Here is a 16,238-nt window from a genome sequence, read left to right as displayed (position 1 = left end):
TCCTCAAGACACAACCCAACTCAGCTATCGCAACGGCCTGTACATGACTCTCAACTAGTTCTAGAGAAATGAAAGCACATTTGTCACTGATTGTCACTGGGACTCTGGGATAGGGTACAAAGTAAAACTAAAATGTCGTGTGTTGGGGCACCTGAGTGGCTCAGTCAGTTAACTGTCTGCCTCTGGCTCAGGTCATGCTCCCAGGGTCCTGAGATCGAGTCCCGCATCAGGCTCCTTGCTCAGCAGGGGGTCTGCTTCTCCCTCTGCCTGCCATCCCCCCTCCCCGCTTCTGTGCACTTTCTCACAAATAAATAAAATCTTAAAAAAAAAAAAAGTCTTGTGCTGTACCAGTATGATTGAGATAAAAATAGAACCTCACAAAGAAATTCCTTTAAGATGCTTTCCATATAGTCATTCATACAACCAAAACGTCCCTGTGCATTTGCGACCTCAAGGTCAGGAAAATGAAAAAGTTCAGGTTTGCTGCTACTTAAACGTGAAGACCAAGCAGAGTCCTTGTGTTTATAGACCATCTTAGCGTCCAGAATGGACTGCAGCTGGCTTGATAATAGGACACACAGAACGTACTAATAGCCTAGAACAAACAGCAAATAAAGGGGGGACAAGACTGAGAAGTTGTCTGCCGGGACACACACTCCCGGTTCGGCTCCCCCCTCCTCTCCTTCAGGGTCTTGCCTCGGCCCCTCACAGGGATCGAACAGAGAGTAGAGGGGTGGCATTTTGTTTTCAATTTTGGGTTTTTTTTGGGGGGGGGTGGATATGGCGGGGAAGGTTAGGTAGAGGGGTTTCTGCACAAAGAAACACTAGCCAAAGACACTATCAAAGCTGAGGCCTTGGGTTCCCAAGAAGTTCTCACTGGTAGAGAGAACATCTGGTGAACTGCTGCTTGGCGGGGAATGGGGTGGTTTACAAAATGGCTGGGCAGGAGACCCCGGACTCTAGACTCTGGGTTAAATCCACAATTCCGGAGCTGCAGGACAGGAGCCAGCCAGCCTGGCTGAGGGAAACCCCTTCAGCACATCAGGAAGAAATGCACCTGCCCGCTCGCATGCACAGTTCTAGAAAAGCAGTGACTTCGGCCCAGACTGCTGTACTTCCAGACTGCAAGGCAAGTGTGGGGTTTTGTTTTCAGCCTAGCTTCTTCAAAGCCGCCCGGGGTCAGAATAGCTATTGTTCAGCGAATGACTGGCCAGAGGTTACACCAAAGCCCCCAGAGCCTGGGAGACTTCTACCATTTGTTCATGGATCTGCACACATCCTGGGGAAAGGCTGCAAGTCAGCTCCACATCCGGGTCCGAAGGACCCCGAGCAGGTGCAGCCTCGTAAACTGGGGCACAGCCTTCCCCGCCCCTGGGGTGGACTGTGATCCCAGGAGGATCCTTCTTGGCTATCTCCTTCCCTGGTTCTTTCTGTTAAACTTCTCACTGCTTGACCATGGAGCTGTGAGTGCCCGCTCAACTGCTTTACATTAAGACCTCCAGTGTTTGAACAAACATGTAGGCATGGCATTTTCCTCTATTCCAAATAAAGTCAGTCCTCTTACATAGAGCTGCAGACCCCTGGGCCCAATGTCTGTGTCTCTACACAAGAGCTAAAGTTAGAGGTGAGACCACTGTCCCACTTGTCCCAAACTGAGGCTTTTGATCTTCAAGCAGGAACTGAGGGGGCAGACCCTAGTCTTTTAGGCTTGCACTTCTGGGTGTATAGAGATCCCGCATCCTAACCATCAGCTAGAGGAGAAAATGTGCGGTCCAATACTCTTGGTCTGTCACCCTAGGGGGAGAGCTTACATCTTGCAAATGGGGGCTCGGTTGAAAGAGCAGTTTCCATAATATTGAACTAGAAAGAATGGATTGTGGCTCCGATGACACAGACTCCCACTGTTCTTGCCAAGATTAAGTAGGTTGTCTCCAGTGAATGATTCTCCATTCGCTGGATGCCCTTAGAACATTTTGTAGAGATGTTAAGTGATTGTTTTACATCATTTTCTCCAGTTAAATGTTTATTTTATGGGATAAGACTTTGTTTGGTAAGTCAGTCTCCTAAGTTCAAGTATTTTAGTAAAATCCACATGATGAGGGGGTTCTACATAGTTCCATATAACTTATCTAATTATTTTGAAGTGATCTCCACCCGATTTACAATCTAAGTATTGCTTCTTATGTCACAGATAAGGACAGAGATTCAAAAGTCATGGTAAGTCCTTGAAGCCACATTGGAGCAAGTGCAGTTATACAGATGTGATACCAAAATCTATGTTCCATGACCAGGCGAGGCTGCCCATCATCTGATCCAATGGAGCCAGTGAAGAACATGAATGAAACCAATAAATACATGGCCAGAATCTGAAATCTGTCTGTGGTTTCTATGACTACCACCAAACGTTTCTAACCCTAGTTAAGATAATAACGTGCATATAATATAGCAAATAACATCTACAAGCTAAGCATCTGGCAAATACTAGCTAACTTAATTCTCATCTCCAGAGTAGGTACTATTATCCTGGAGTTATGGTACTGGCCCGGAGCTAACACATGAAGAGCAGGATTTGGACTCCAAGATGGCTGCCTTCCTGAAGAGAATCACTACTGATCGTTGACCTGGTCATGTTAACATTGCTACAAACATGGAACAAAGATTTACTTCTTTGAGAAATGTTTCATATGATTCATTATTCTTATTCTTATTTTTTGTGTTTTTAAAGATTTATTTATCCATGTGAGACAGTGAGAGAGAGCACACAAGCAAGCAGGAGGAGGGGCAGAGGGAGAGAATCCTCAAGCTGACTTCCCGCTGAGCATGAAGCCCAACCTTGAGCTCAATCCCATGACCCATAAGATCATGACCTGAACCGAACACAAGAGCTGGACACTTAAAGGGCTGAGGCACCCGGGCACCCCTTTATTTTTATTTTTGAATTTTGGGACTGTTTAATTCTAAAAGATGGCTCTTTCACTAACAGATTAATCCTGAGGCAGTTTCTGTTTCATGGAACGAACTGAAATTTCTGTTTGTCATCATTTAAGGACTTGACGTTCTTTGTTTTATCCCACTACAGCTGACGTACAATGTGTTAGTTTCAGGCGTACAATACAGGGATTCAGCAATTCCACACTCAGGGCTCACTGCGGTAAGTGCGCCATTAATCCCTTCACCGATTTCACCCATCCACTGATGCGCCTCCCTCTGGAAACCAACTGTTTGTTTTCTATAGTTAAGAGTCTGTTTTTTGGCTGGTCTCTCATTTTTGTTTTGTTTCCTAAGTCTACCGATGAGTAAAACCATACGGTGTTTGTCTTTGGCAGATATATTTCACAATGCGTTATACTCTCTAGATATATCCATGTTACAAATGGCAAGATTTCATTCTCTCTCATGGCTGAGTCACCATCCAAGGTCTACGTACCACATCTTTTTACCTATTCCTCTAATGATGGACATGTGGGCTAGTTCCCTAGTGCCTGTCGTAAATACTGCTGCAATCAACACAAGGGTGCATGTATCTTTTCAAATTAGTATTTTCATATTCTTTGGGTAATTACCCACAAGTGGAATTATTGGATCATATGGTAATTACATTTTTATTTTTTGGATGAATTTCCATAGTAGTTGCTCCAGTCAGCATTCCCACCAATGGGGCAGGAGAGTTCCTTTTCTCTGAGTATCCTTACCAACACTTGTTTGTTGTGTTTTTGATTGTGGCCACTGTGATCACTGTAAAGTGACATCTCACTGTAGTTTGAGTTTTGAGTTTTTTCACTCATCATCTCCTTGATGATGAGTGATTTTGTATGTCTTTCCACATGTCTGTTGGCCATCTGGGTGTCTTCTTGGGAGAAATGTATGTTGAGGTCTTCTGTTCATTTTTAATTGGATTATTTTACGTGTGTGTGTGTGTTGAATTATATGAGTTCTTTGCTTTTTTTTTTTTTTTTAAGATTTTATATATTTACTTGAGAGAGACCATGAGGGGAGGGATAGAAGGAGAGGGAGAAGCAGACCCCCTGCTGAGCAGGGAGCCGGATGTGGGATTCAATTCCAGAACACTGGGGTCATTACCTGAATGGAAGGCTTAATCGACTGAGCCACCCAGGCACCTAAAATGAGTTCTTTATATATTTTGATACTAACCCTTTATTGGACAAGTCATTTGCAAATATTTTCTCCCATTCATTAGGTTGTCTTTTAGTTTTGTTGAATCTTTCCTTTGCTGTGCAGAAGCTTTTTATTTTGATGTAGTCTCAACAGTTTATTTTTGCTTTTGATTCCCTCACCTAAGGAGACATATCTAAAAAATGTTGCTATGGCTATTATCAAAAAAATTACTGCCTGTGCTCTCTTCTAGGATTTTTATGTTTTTAGGTCTCACATTGAGGTTCATGATCCATTTTGAGCTTATTTTTGTGTACAGTGTAAGAAAGTGCTCCAGCTCCATTCTTTTCCATGTGGCCTTCCAGTTCTCCAAATACCCATTTGCTGAAGCGATTGCCTTTTTCCTGTTACATAATCTTGACTCCTTTGTCAAAGATTAAATAGCCACATAGTTATGGGTTTATTTCTGGGCTCTCTTTTCTGTTCCACTGATCTTTGTGTTTATTTTTGTGCCAGTACCATCTGTTTTGATTACTACAGCTTTGTAATATAGCTTGAAATCTGGGATTGTGATACCTCTGGTTTTATTTTTTTTTCAAGACTGCTTTGGCTATTCAAGGTCTTTGGGCATTCCATACAAATTTTAGGATTATACGTTCTCATTCTATGAAAAATTCTGTTGGTACTTTGATAGGCATTGCATTAAATCTGCAGATTTCTCTGGGTGGTATAGATATTTGAACAACATTTGTTTTTCCAACCCATGAGCATGGGATATCTTTACATTTATTTTTGTTGTCTTCAATTTCTTTTAACAATGTCTCATAGTTTTCAGAGTACAGGATTTCATCTCTTTAGTTGAGTTTATTCATAGGTATTTTACTACTCTGGGTGCGATTGTAAATGGGATTATTTTCTTAATTTCTCTTTCTGATGCTTCGTTTAGTGTACAGAAGTGAAATGGTGGGACATCTGGGTGGTTTGGCTTAAGCATCTGCCTTCTGCTCAGGTCATGATCCCAGGGTGCTGGGATCCAGTCCCGCATCGGGCTTCCTGCTCAGCGGGGAGCTTGCTTCTGCCTCTGCCATGCTCCCTCTGCTTGTGCACTCTCTCTCTCTCTCTCTCTGAGATAAATAAAATCTTTATAAAAAATAAGAAATAAAATGGATTTCTAGCCCTTGATTTTGTGTCCTGCAGCTTGACTGAATTCTTTTATCAACTTTAGTATTAGACCCCAGTGGTGGAGTCCTCTAGGTTTTCTACATACAGTATCACGTCACTGCAAATAGTGAAAGCTTTATTCCTTCCCTACTGATTTAGATCCCTTTTATTAATTTTCCTTGACTGACCCCTGTGGCTAGAACCGCCAGCACTATCTTGAATGAAAGTGGTAAGGATGGACATCCTTGTCCTGTTCTTGTTCTCAGTTTTCCACCATTGAGTATGATTCTTGCTCTGGGTTTTTCATTAATGACCTTCATTATTTTGAGATATGTTCCCTCTAAATCTACTTTGTGGAGGGTTTTTTCATGATTGGATGTTGTACTTTGTCAAATGTTCCTTATGAGTCTGTTGAAAAGATCATTCGCTTTTTTTTTTAACTTTCTCTCTTTGATATGGTGTAACATGTTGACTGATTTGTGAATACTGAACCACCCCTGCACCCCAGCAATAAATCCCACTTGACTGTGAATGATTTTTACACATATTATTAGATTCCATTTCCTGAAATTTTGTTCAGAATTTTTGCATCTATGTTCATTGGAGATACTGGCCTGTAGTTCTTTTTTTCTGTAATGTCTTTATCTGATTTTGGTATCAGAGTAAGGCTGGCCTCATAGAGTGAATTTGGAAGCTTTTCTTCCTCTTCCTCAATTTTTGGAATAGTTTGAGAAGAATAGGTATTAACTGTTGTTTAAATGTTCAATAGAATTCACCTGTGAAGTCATCTGGGCCTGGACTTTTGTTTGTTGGGAGTCAATTGATTACTGATTCAATTTTGTGGCCAGTATTCAGTCTGTCCAAATTCTCTATTTCTTCCTGGTTCAGTTTTGACAGGTTATACATGTTTCTTGGAGTTTACCCTTTCTTCAAGGTTGTCCAATTTGCTGGCATATGATTTTTCATAATATTCTCTTACAATCTTTTGTATTTCTATGGTGACAGTTGCTCTTTCTCTCTTTCATTTCTGATTTTTTTTGTTTTGAATCTTCTCCCTCTCTCCTTCCTCTTTTGTTGATGAGTCTAACTAAAGGCTTATAAATTTTGTTTACCTTTTCAAAGACAGCTGCTGATTTCACTGAACTGTTCTATTGTGTTGTTTTATTTTTACTTTCTAGGTAATTTATTTCTAATTTTTATTATTTCCCTCCTTCTGCTGGTTTGGAGTTTTGTTTGTGCTTTTTTATGTAGCTCCTTTAGGTGTAAGGTTAGGTTGTTTATTCGAGATTTCTCTTGCTTCTTAAGTTAGGCCTGTCTTGCTCTAAAATCCCTCTTAGAAGGGCTTTTGCTACAAGCTAAAGATTTTGTATTGTTGTTTTCTTTTTTATTTATTTTTTTGTTTTGTTTTGTTTTGGTTTTGTTTTCTTTTGTTGGTCCCTTAAGTTTGAGTTCATTTTAAACGTCTTATTTGTCAGAAAGCGCACAAGCAGGGGGAGTGGCAGGCAGAGGGAGAAGCAGATGCCCTGCTGAGCAAGGAGCATGATATGGGGCTTGATCCCAGAACCCTGAGATCATGACCTGAGTGGAAGGTAGACACTTAACTGAATGGAGCCACCCAGGCGTCCCTGTACTGTTGTGTTTTCACGTACTTTTTAATTTCTTCTTTTATTTCCTGGCTGATCCACTCATTGTTTAGTAGAACACTGTTTAACCTCCATGTATCTGTGGTTTTTCCAGAATTTTTCTTGTGGTTGGTTTCTACTTTCATAGCATTGTGGTCAAGAAATATGCATGGTATGACTCCGACGTTCTGAATTTGTCGAGACTTGTTTTGTGGCCTAATATGTGATCTATTCTGGAGAATGTTCCATGGGCACTTGAAAAGAATATGTATTCTGCTGTTTTAGGATGTCCCTGGACACAGCTCTTCATTCCAGTGACTTGGAATTAATAGAATCTTTCTTTTCTAAATTGTATTTATCAATAAAGCCTTTGGAAACTGGAAAAAAAAAAAAAGAATATATCCGAATATATCTGTTAGACCCTTATGGTCCATGGTGTCATTCAAAGCTATTACTGTCTCCTCATTGGTTTTCTGCTTGAATGAACTGTCCATTGCTGTGAGCAGGTGTACAGTCCCCTACTACTGTTGTATTAAGATCAATCACTTCCTTTATGCTTGCTATGGGCTGCTTTCCTTATTTGGGTGCTCCCATGGTGGGTGCATACTTACCACTGTTATATTTTCTTGTTGGGTTTTCCCTTCATTATTACATTGTATCCTTTCCTCCTTGCCTGTTAACAGTCTTTGTTTTAAAGCTTATTTTGTCCGGTAGAAGTATTGCTCCCCTGGCCTTCTTTTCACTTCCACTTTCATGATAAATGCGTTTCTATCCTTTCACTTTCAACCTGCACGTGTCTTTAGGTCTGAAGTCGGTCTCTTGTAGGCAGCACAGAGACGGGTCCTGCTGTGTTATCCATTCTGTCACCCTATGGCTTTTGACTAGAGCATTGACATTCATCCATTCACTAGGCCATTTACATTCAGAGTAATTACTACGGATAGATACGTACTTTTTGTCCTTTTATTATGCGTTTAATGGTTTTGTAGTTCTTCTCTGCTCTCCTCTTGCTTTCTTCTCTCATGATTTGCTGGATTTCTTTAGTGATATACTTGGATTCCTCTCTACTTATTTCTTGCACATCTATTACTGGTTTTTCATTTGTGGTTACCATTAGGTTTGTATATAACATCTTCTGCATTTAGCAATCTATATTAACTTGTTGGTCCCTTAAGTTTGAGTTCATTCTTTACTATTCTCCCCGTCACATTTTAGGTATATGGTGTCATACTTTACATCCTCTTATTTTGTTAATACCTTGATCGACTTTTACAGATATACTTATTTTAACTGCTTTTGTCTTTTCTACATTTCTTACTCCTTTCTATGGTCTTTCCTTTCCACTCAACATTTCCTATAGGGCTGGTTTAGTGGTATGAATTACTTTAACTTTTTTTATTTGGGGGAGGGTCTCGGAAGCGCTTCATCTTTCTTTCTATTCTGAATAATAGCCTTGCTGGTTAGAGTATTCATGGCTGAACAATTTTTTCTTTGAATATATCACGCCACTCCTTTCTGGCCTGCAAAGTTTCTGCCAAAGCCCAAAACCCCTCAATGCCTTATGGGGTTTCCTTTGTATACAACAGTTTTCTTTTCATTTGCTGCTTTAAAAATTCTCTTCACTACTTTTTGCCATTTTATTTACTGTTTCTTGTTGTGGACCTCCTCGGGCTGACTTTGTGGGAGGGAATCTCTGTGCATCCTGGGTCTGGATTTCTGTGTCCTTCCCCAGATTCAGGACGTTTTCAGCTATCATTTCTTCCAATAGATTTTATGCCCCTTTTTCTCTCTCTTCTCCTTCTGGGATCCCTATAATGAGAATGTTATCATACTTGGTGTCGCTAAGGTCCCTTAGTCTGTTTTCATTTTTTATTATTTCTTTTCTCTCTCCTCGTCAGCTTGTTTTCCATTACTGATTTTCCATCATTGATCTGTTCCACTTCCTCTGCCCTAGTCTTTATTCCTTCTAGTGTCTTTTTAATTTCATTTACTGGGTTCTTCATCTCTGATCTGTTCTGTTTTTATGTTTCCCATCTCTTTGCTAAGAGACTCACTGAGGTCCTCCACTCTTTTTCCAAGTCCAGTGACTATCTTTATGATCATTACTTTAAATTTTCTATCAGGTGTATCACTTGTCTCTGTTTTGTATAGCTCTTTTGCTGTGATTTTGTCCTGGTCTATCATTTGGGACTTATTCCTCTGCCTCCTCATTTTGTCTAACTCTATGCCTGTTTCTATGCACTAGAAAAGTCAGCTACATCTTCTGCTCTTGACAATAGAGGCCTTATAAAGAAGAGGTCTTGCAGCGTCCCGCAGCATAATTTCCTCTGCTCACCAGAACCTGATGCTTCAGGGGCGTCTCCTACGTGTGTTGCATGCATCGTTCTGTTGTGGCTGGGCCGCTTTTGTTTTCAGTCCAGCTTTCTGCGATGGTTCTCTTTGCTTGTTGTGGGCAGGGTTTGGTCCCTGTGGTGTTAGTGGGTCGGACTAGGGCCACGTTGGGCTTAAGTTCAGTCTTACCAAGTGTCGGTCAGATTTGCAGTAGCACTGACCTTCAGGACACAGTGAAGGTGGGGAGCGTGGTGTCAGCAAGGTCTACCTACACGAAAGGGGACCTGCAGCTCCTGCGGACTGAAGCAGGGCGGTTTGGAGGGGGTGTATCCACAGAAGCATGCATGGGCAGGATGCTCAGTGTTAGCAAGGATTGCTTGAGGACCTGGAGCTGAGGCCGTCTGGAGGGAGAACGTGAACAGAATGCATGGGCTGGGCATGCTCTTATCAGGTTGGGTAGCGAGCGTTGTGGAATGCTGGCTCCCAGAGGTACCATGTGTCTAGGCTGTGGGGTGGGAGAACAAAATGGTGCTCACCAGGTCCTTTGTTCCTGAAGAAATCTCCCACATGTGCTCCTTCCAACACATGCTCTGATATTAGTAAACAAATCTCTCTCCCATATATCACAGGTGTTTTTCAAACTGCTGTTTCTATGCTATATCTCAACAGGGCTACTTGTTTTGCTGTCTCCTTATGAGTGGGGACTCAGTCTCTCAGTTTGCCCTACTGGACCAGGTCTTTCAGGACCCTGTTGACTTTAAACGTTCCAGGTTTTAAGCCCTGCTGATTTTAAGACTTCTTGAAATTTGGCCCCTCTGGTTTTCAAAGCCAAATCTTAAGGGGATTCATCATTCCCATGTAGGATCTTTGGTGTGATAGTCTGTTTCTCTCCCCTTTTCATGCCCCTGCCAGTGGTATCCCTCCCTCCTGTGGATGGTCCCCATGGGTCCCAAGGGTGCTTCCACAGCTCCCAACTGTGCTTCCACACTTCCTACTCTCTTCAGTGTGGCCTCTCCTCTACATTTAGCTCTAGAGAGTCTGTCCTGCCAGTCTTTGCATCAATTTCTGTGTTATTTACACTGATGTGGCTGTTACCTAGTTGTTTCCATGGGCTTAGTGTACTTCTACTCTGCCACCATCTTCCCCAGACAGCTGTTGGTCTTTGCCCATTTTTGCTTTTCATTGAAACTGAACAATTCTCTTAACCAATTTATCTAGGACAATATGACATATTAGATAAACTGCAATTAAAAACATGATACCTATTCACAGAATATGTAGGATCTCGCCTAATTAAGTAATGGTAAAGAACTCCCTTAATCAGAATTCTCCTTCAAGAGTAATTAGATTTCTTTAGAGAGTGTGATGGTTAATTTGATGTGTCAGCTTGGCTAGGTCTGGTTACTAGTTTTGGGTCAAACATCAATCTATATGTTGTGAAAATATTTTTGAGATGTGAGTCACATTTAAATCAGTAGACTTTGAGGAAAGCACATTACCCTCCAAAAAGACTGCGGCTACCCTAGCAGGACGGAATTCTGGAATTCTGTCTTCAGAATGCTCTTGAACTCAAGATTGTAACATTAACTCCTTTCAGGACTTTCCAGCCTGCTATTGGCCAATTCCCTAATCTCACTCAGTCTCTCTCTGTGCGCACACACGCACACACACAAACACACACCTACATCCTTTTGGTTCTGTTTTCTGGAGCACACTGACCACTACAGAGAGAAAGAAGGAAAGGAGAAAACTGAGGCAGAGAAACCAAGAGATTTGTGAGATAATTCTCTAAGTTCACTCATTCATGATTGCAAATCTCCATTCTGAAAGTACAAGTTTATGCAAGGGAAGCTACTTAAACTCAATAGTTCCAAGAACCAAACTCTTCACCCTTCTTTCTTGAAAGGTTCCTGCTATACTCCCTTCTCTGCTATTTCCACAGTCCAAAATGTCATCCAAGAGAGAAGGTACTAAAGTATTCACAATAATTTTGTACTTAACAGATTGATAATCATCCAGAGTCCTTAAAATAAAATTCAGAAACTCAATATTAAACTATTATTTTCTTTTCTTTTATGCTTGAAAATAAAAACTGAGCTAATAATTGGTTCCTTGAGATAAAATTTACTAATAAGTAATTTATAAACTTATCTGAGAATACATTTTTGTATTAAAGGAAAGCAACTTCTCACCATTTATGAGTCTCTGTCAGTGAGTTTTCTTCTGCCTCTTGATCAATTTTAGCTGAAAAAAAGAGAAATGAGATATATGATAGTTATTCTATCTTAAGCAAAATATGATCCAAATAATATGCAATATATTTTTATTCATAATTAATTCTAATGCATCCCAGAAAGAGTTTATTTTAAATCTATAAGCAAATATGATTAAATAGATTATATTTAATTTTCATTAAGTTAATAATAGGTACCAACACACATAAGATATAAATAAGCACAAATTTAAAATTCTAAGTAATACCTTTTTTCTAAGTAATTTCTCTAAGTCAGTTACATTAACCTGAGAAAATAGTAGTTCATTTCATATTCACATTAAATGTGTTTTTCAAGGATTTAAATGCTAATAATTAGTTAAAAATAATTCTCTCAAGCAAAAGTACAGAAACTAAGTCAAGAAGCTCAATAGAAATGGTATGTGACCTTGACCAGTATTCTCTGCACCAGACCATAAGTGAACAGATCCAAAGGTTATTGCTACAGAAGTACAAAACACCAAGATTTTCTACTTATTAAAAGTAGGAGGCAACAGTACACTCATTTATTTGCTATCGCTTTTGTTTCAAAATAAATGGTACCCTGACATAAACTTCAAGACCAAATTTGAGAAAGCCATCAACCACATCACTATTTGAAATTATTTAAAATAACATGGGAACTCCAGCACATGAAATAGGTGTGGCAGTGAATTCTACATTTTTTGACCAGCAAGCATGCTAGGAATTTATGGATTACTCCACATAGACAAACGTAACTGCTACAAAAGTTTCAAAACTACTCTTAACTTCATTCAATGCTCTCACATTTTTAGTTCATTCTATTAGATTTCAAAGTGTATTTGTGACCCACTAAATTGATTTCATGCTGCTAACGGTTTGTCACACTTTTGAAAATCACTGAGTGACAGGACAAAAAGTTAAAAAAAAATTAAAGAAAACCTAGAACTAGTGAAAGAAGACATTGCTCTTCTACAATCACTCCCTTGTAGGTCACCCTTGTGACCATCTGGAGGAAGGAGGAAACAAAGTGGAGTAGAGGAGTTGATTGTAAGACGTTGGAACAGGGCACGAAAGCTAACCGACGGCCATTTGAGAATTGTCAAAGTGTCTCTGTCACTACTGAATGCGCAGTTGTCCAGCTTGGGCTGGTTAATGTTTTACCACCTCAGGACTGTTTGTTCAAAGGTCCATACAATATCTGCAAAGCCACATGGAGGGTCACGCTGCCACTCCTGGCCAGGACTGGGAACTCGGCAGGCATCGTTTGAGCCGGAAACAGAAAGTGCTGTCCCCTTTTCTTTTTTTGTACATTAGATTGTTCATAAGAACTTCCGGGTCAGTTGTTAGCTGTATTGAAAACCAGAATAAATACTCCATGATTTTGCTTCGAAAAGGCTCTAACATGAACACGCTGTCTTATTAAATCTGCACTGGGCTGCCTGACTTGATAATGGTTGGCTTCAAGCAGCAAGTCTAGAGCCATACAGAGTGTGTTTAAGGCAAAACCACAAAGCACTGCAATGCATGCCATTTCCAGGAAGGACAGTCTTCCAACTGCCCTCATGTGTGTATTCTCTGCGTTTTGAAAATACAGAGATTGGGGCGCCCGGGTGGCTCAGTCGGTTAAGCGACTGCCTTCAGTTCAGGTCATGATCCCAGGATCCTGGGATCGAACCCCGCGTCGGGCTCCCTGCTCGGGAGGTAGCCTGCTTTCCCTCTCCCACTCCCCCTGTTCATCATGTTCCTGTGCTCTCTCTCTCTCTCTGTCAAATAAATAAACAAAATCTTCAAAGGAACTAAAAAATTAAAAAAATAAAATACAGAGATGAAGACTGAGATTGGAAGAAAATTTCTGGAGTACATTAGAAGAATCAAGTAAACGATTTATGAAATTTAAAACGCGCCAGAATGAGATGCTAGAGATCTGTGTTCTATTCCTGATTCTGCCACTAAGATTAGCTATGTAATCTTAGGAAAATAATCTGTTAACATACATAAAAGACTTAGCACAGTGCCGCCAATAATTAGCAGAGGCTAAATAGATGTTCTTCAAAAATGTTGGACTCCATGCTCTTGAAATTTGTAATGTGATGTAATACATAATTATCTTTAATTGAATACATCAAGTGCTATTTCATTACGTTTCAACTTCTATGCAGATCAAGAAAGCACATACAGCTTTTCAAAAGTGTAAGCCTCTAAATTGTGGTGAGTGGAATGAAGGGAGTTTCATATGTTCATAATGATTCCTTTTGATGTGTCCTAAAGCAGCTCTTGCTTCCCTGCGTGAGCAAGTTTGGCTGAAAAAAAACATTCTAATCCAATGTGGCAAACGACTGGGTCTTACCAAGGAAACTAAACATAAAAACAGACCCTCTTCCCCAACCTAATGGCCACATTACAATCATAAAACCAAATTGGAATAGCAGAGAATACTTAAAAATGCTCTATTATCCATTATTTTCACATTATTTTGAAGCTAAGAGGATTTGTGTATTCAGAGTGTAATCAACTTTGATAAACAGTCAAATGAGAGATCAAAGCAAGTGCATTAGAGTACACATTTCAACTCTTGATGGAGAGTCAACAATTCAAGGAACTAGACAGATTTTCCTTTGTATGGCAATCTTAGAAACAAAATCCTTCTGAAAAGTCGGGGTGCAATTCTGTTTTCTGGGAACACCGAGATACCATTTTCCAACATGCTGCTTGTATAAACACTCCATCAACATTTTCTGTCATGATTCCTTTAAACACACTTATTATGTTAAGTTAGTGACAAATGCAAGATTTGGTTTCTTTAGTTGAGGAGGATGAAATCCACCAAAGGAAAAGAAAATGTAATTAAGTTAGTGAAAAGTAAGATACCTTTTAGAAACAAAATAACAGTACCGTTCATTTGGGGAGTACTCAAGCTAGTCACAAGGGGGGACAAAAATCTTAAATGGTTTTTTAGTTCGAGTAAAAGCTTCTGACAGGCTGTGACCGTCTGTGTTATACACACAGGTTTTCTAGTAAAAGTTGAAGGTGACAGCAATAAGATTATTTTCTATAAACCATGTCAACATCTTCCTGCTAATTCTTTTATTCCCTGACCTAGGACTTTTTCAAAAGCATAAATATTGTTTTCAGGTCATTTCTAATGGCACAGAGGACTTTGTGACTAGTTCTGAATGTCGGTGCTACTTTTAGCAGTGTTTTCCCTTATATTTACAACCTATTGTCTATAAACTTTGATAAAAAGTATGCAAAATTTGCTAGGTAAGGGATATAAAAGTTCCCACTTTTCTATTTAAAGTAAGATCCATTTTCCCATTCTTTATAGTACATAGCTCATCTCTTTTTTGACCTATCAAACAAGGATGGCAGATTTCTAGTCATTCATGATAATGGTAACTACAGAAAAGTTTTAAAAAAGCATTTAAAATAGGGGCTCCTGGGTGGCTCAGCTGGTTAAGCATCTGCCTTCTGCTTAGGTCATGATCCCGGAGTCCCGGGATGGAGCCCTATGTCGGGCTCCCTGCTCAGTGGGGAGTCTGCTTCTCCCTCTGCCCCTCAACCTGCTCATGCGCGCGCTCTCTCTCTCTCTCTCAAATAAATAAATAAATAAATAACAAAATCTTAAAAAAAAAAAAAAAAGGTATTTAAAATAGACAAACAGGTCCAAGGTTTGGTTTGGAGTGATCCTCATGCTGTCTTCCGATCATCTGAGGCTCCCCGTACCCAGCTGCCCAGGAAGCCTCGACCACCCCAGAGGAATTGCTGTGACTCCTAAGGGACATCACTGTCCTAGGGCCTCTCTGGCCTCAGATCTCTGGAAACTGCTTTTCCTGTGTCATGTATGAGAAAGCTACGCTTCCTTGGCAAGAGTCTTACCACTCAAGCTCTTGTTTCCAGATCCCATCAGGATCAGTGTTTGGGATTAGAACATGAAATTCAGCTGGGCAGACCTACGTATGAATTCTAGATCAGCCACTAAGCTGTGCTAGATTTTAATAACCTTATGAATCCCGTTGATTTAATAACTTCTCTTTATCATTAAAACAGGGTAATCATTTCTTTTCCTTGAGTTTCCTAATTAAATAAAATATAAACCACCTGCAGCACAGGTAATAATGGTTCTTTTTTTTTTTTTTTTCCCTCTCTCCATATTACCATAACTATAAGAAGGGACCGGGATGTTATTTTCAAAAATGCAACAATTTCTCCATTGTAGGGTCATCAAACATCCTCTTCTTAATGCTTCTACAGATAGAACCCAGATTCAGAATGAGCCTTCTACAATGTTAAAATAAGAGAACCTCCTTATAACAATATAAAGAAGTTATGGGCCAAGAAATATCATAGGAGACTCAAAAACTTTCACAAAAATCAAAGAATAACTCTGTATTGAATGTCTTTTGTTTTTTTTATTTCTACTTCGTCTGTGTGTATGTGTGTGTGTTGTGGTTTTCATAGGCCTATAATGGAGAACTCCCAATACTTATAGTACAAGAGGAAGCTGACAGTCTTTCAGCCCTTTCTTTGGAGGAACAGCAGTAAATGAAATTGCTACAGGTAATAAGACAACACCTTCTGTAAATTTCAAGAGACAGTGCAAAATACAAAAGATAAGATGACATTTTGAAATGCTGCAATGTTCGTTTCAAGCACGCATTTTTTACTTGACATGTACAATGGGTAACCATTCCTATCTTGATATCTGAGTTCCACTGCCAAGAAAACGTTTTGAGAGCGGATATACTGAAAACAGAGTCGTAAGTGCGGAGAAGAGA

At 39.9% G+C, this 16,238-nt stretch overlaps 1 protein-coding gene across 1 annotated transcript in view; it reads right to left on the bottom strand.

The window, feature by feature from the left end:
- FMN2 (formin 2) overlaps nt 1–16,238 on the bottom strand; it is a 373,618-nt gene that overhangs the window by 65,094 nt on the left and 292,286 nt on the right. The window contains exon 15 of the mRNA XM_059412485.1: nt 11,420–11,471. Coding sequence (XP_059268468.1) covers nt 11,420–11,471 — 52 coding nt within the window. The remainder of the gene's footprint in view (nt 1–11,419; nt 11,472–16,238) is intronic.

The sequence above is a fragment of the Mustela nigripes genome, chromosome 10 (assembly GCF_022355385.1).
Source record: "Mustela nigripes isolate SB6536 chromosome 10, MUSNIG.SB6536, whole genome shotgun sequence".
NCBI lineage: Eukaryota > Metazoa > Chordata > Mammalia > Carnivora > Mustelidae > Mustela > Mustela nigripes.
The sequence above is the reverse complement of the archived record's forward strand: the minus strand, read 5'-3'. Positions and strand labels throughout refer to the sequence as shown.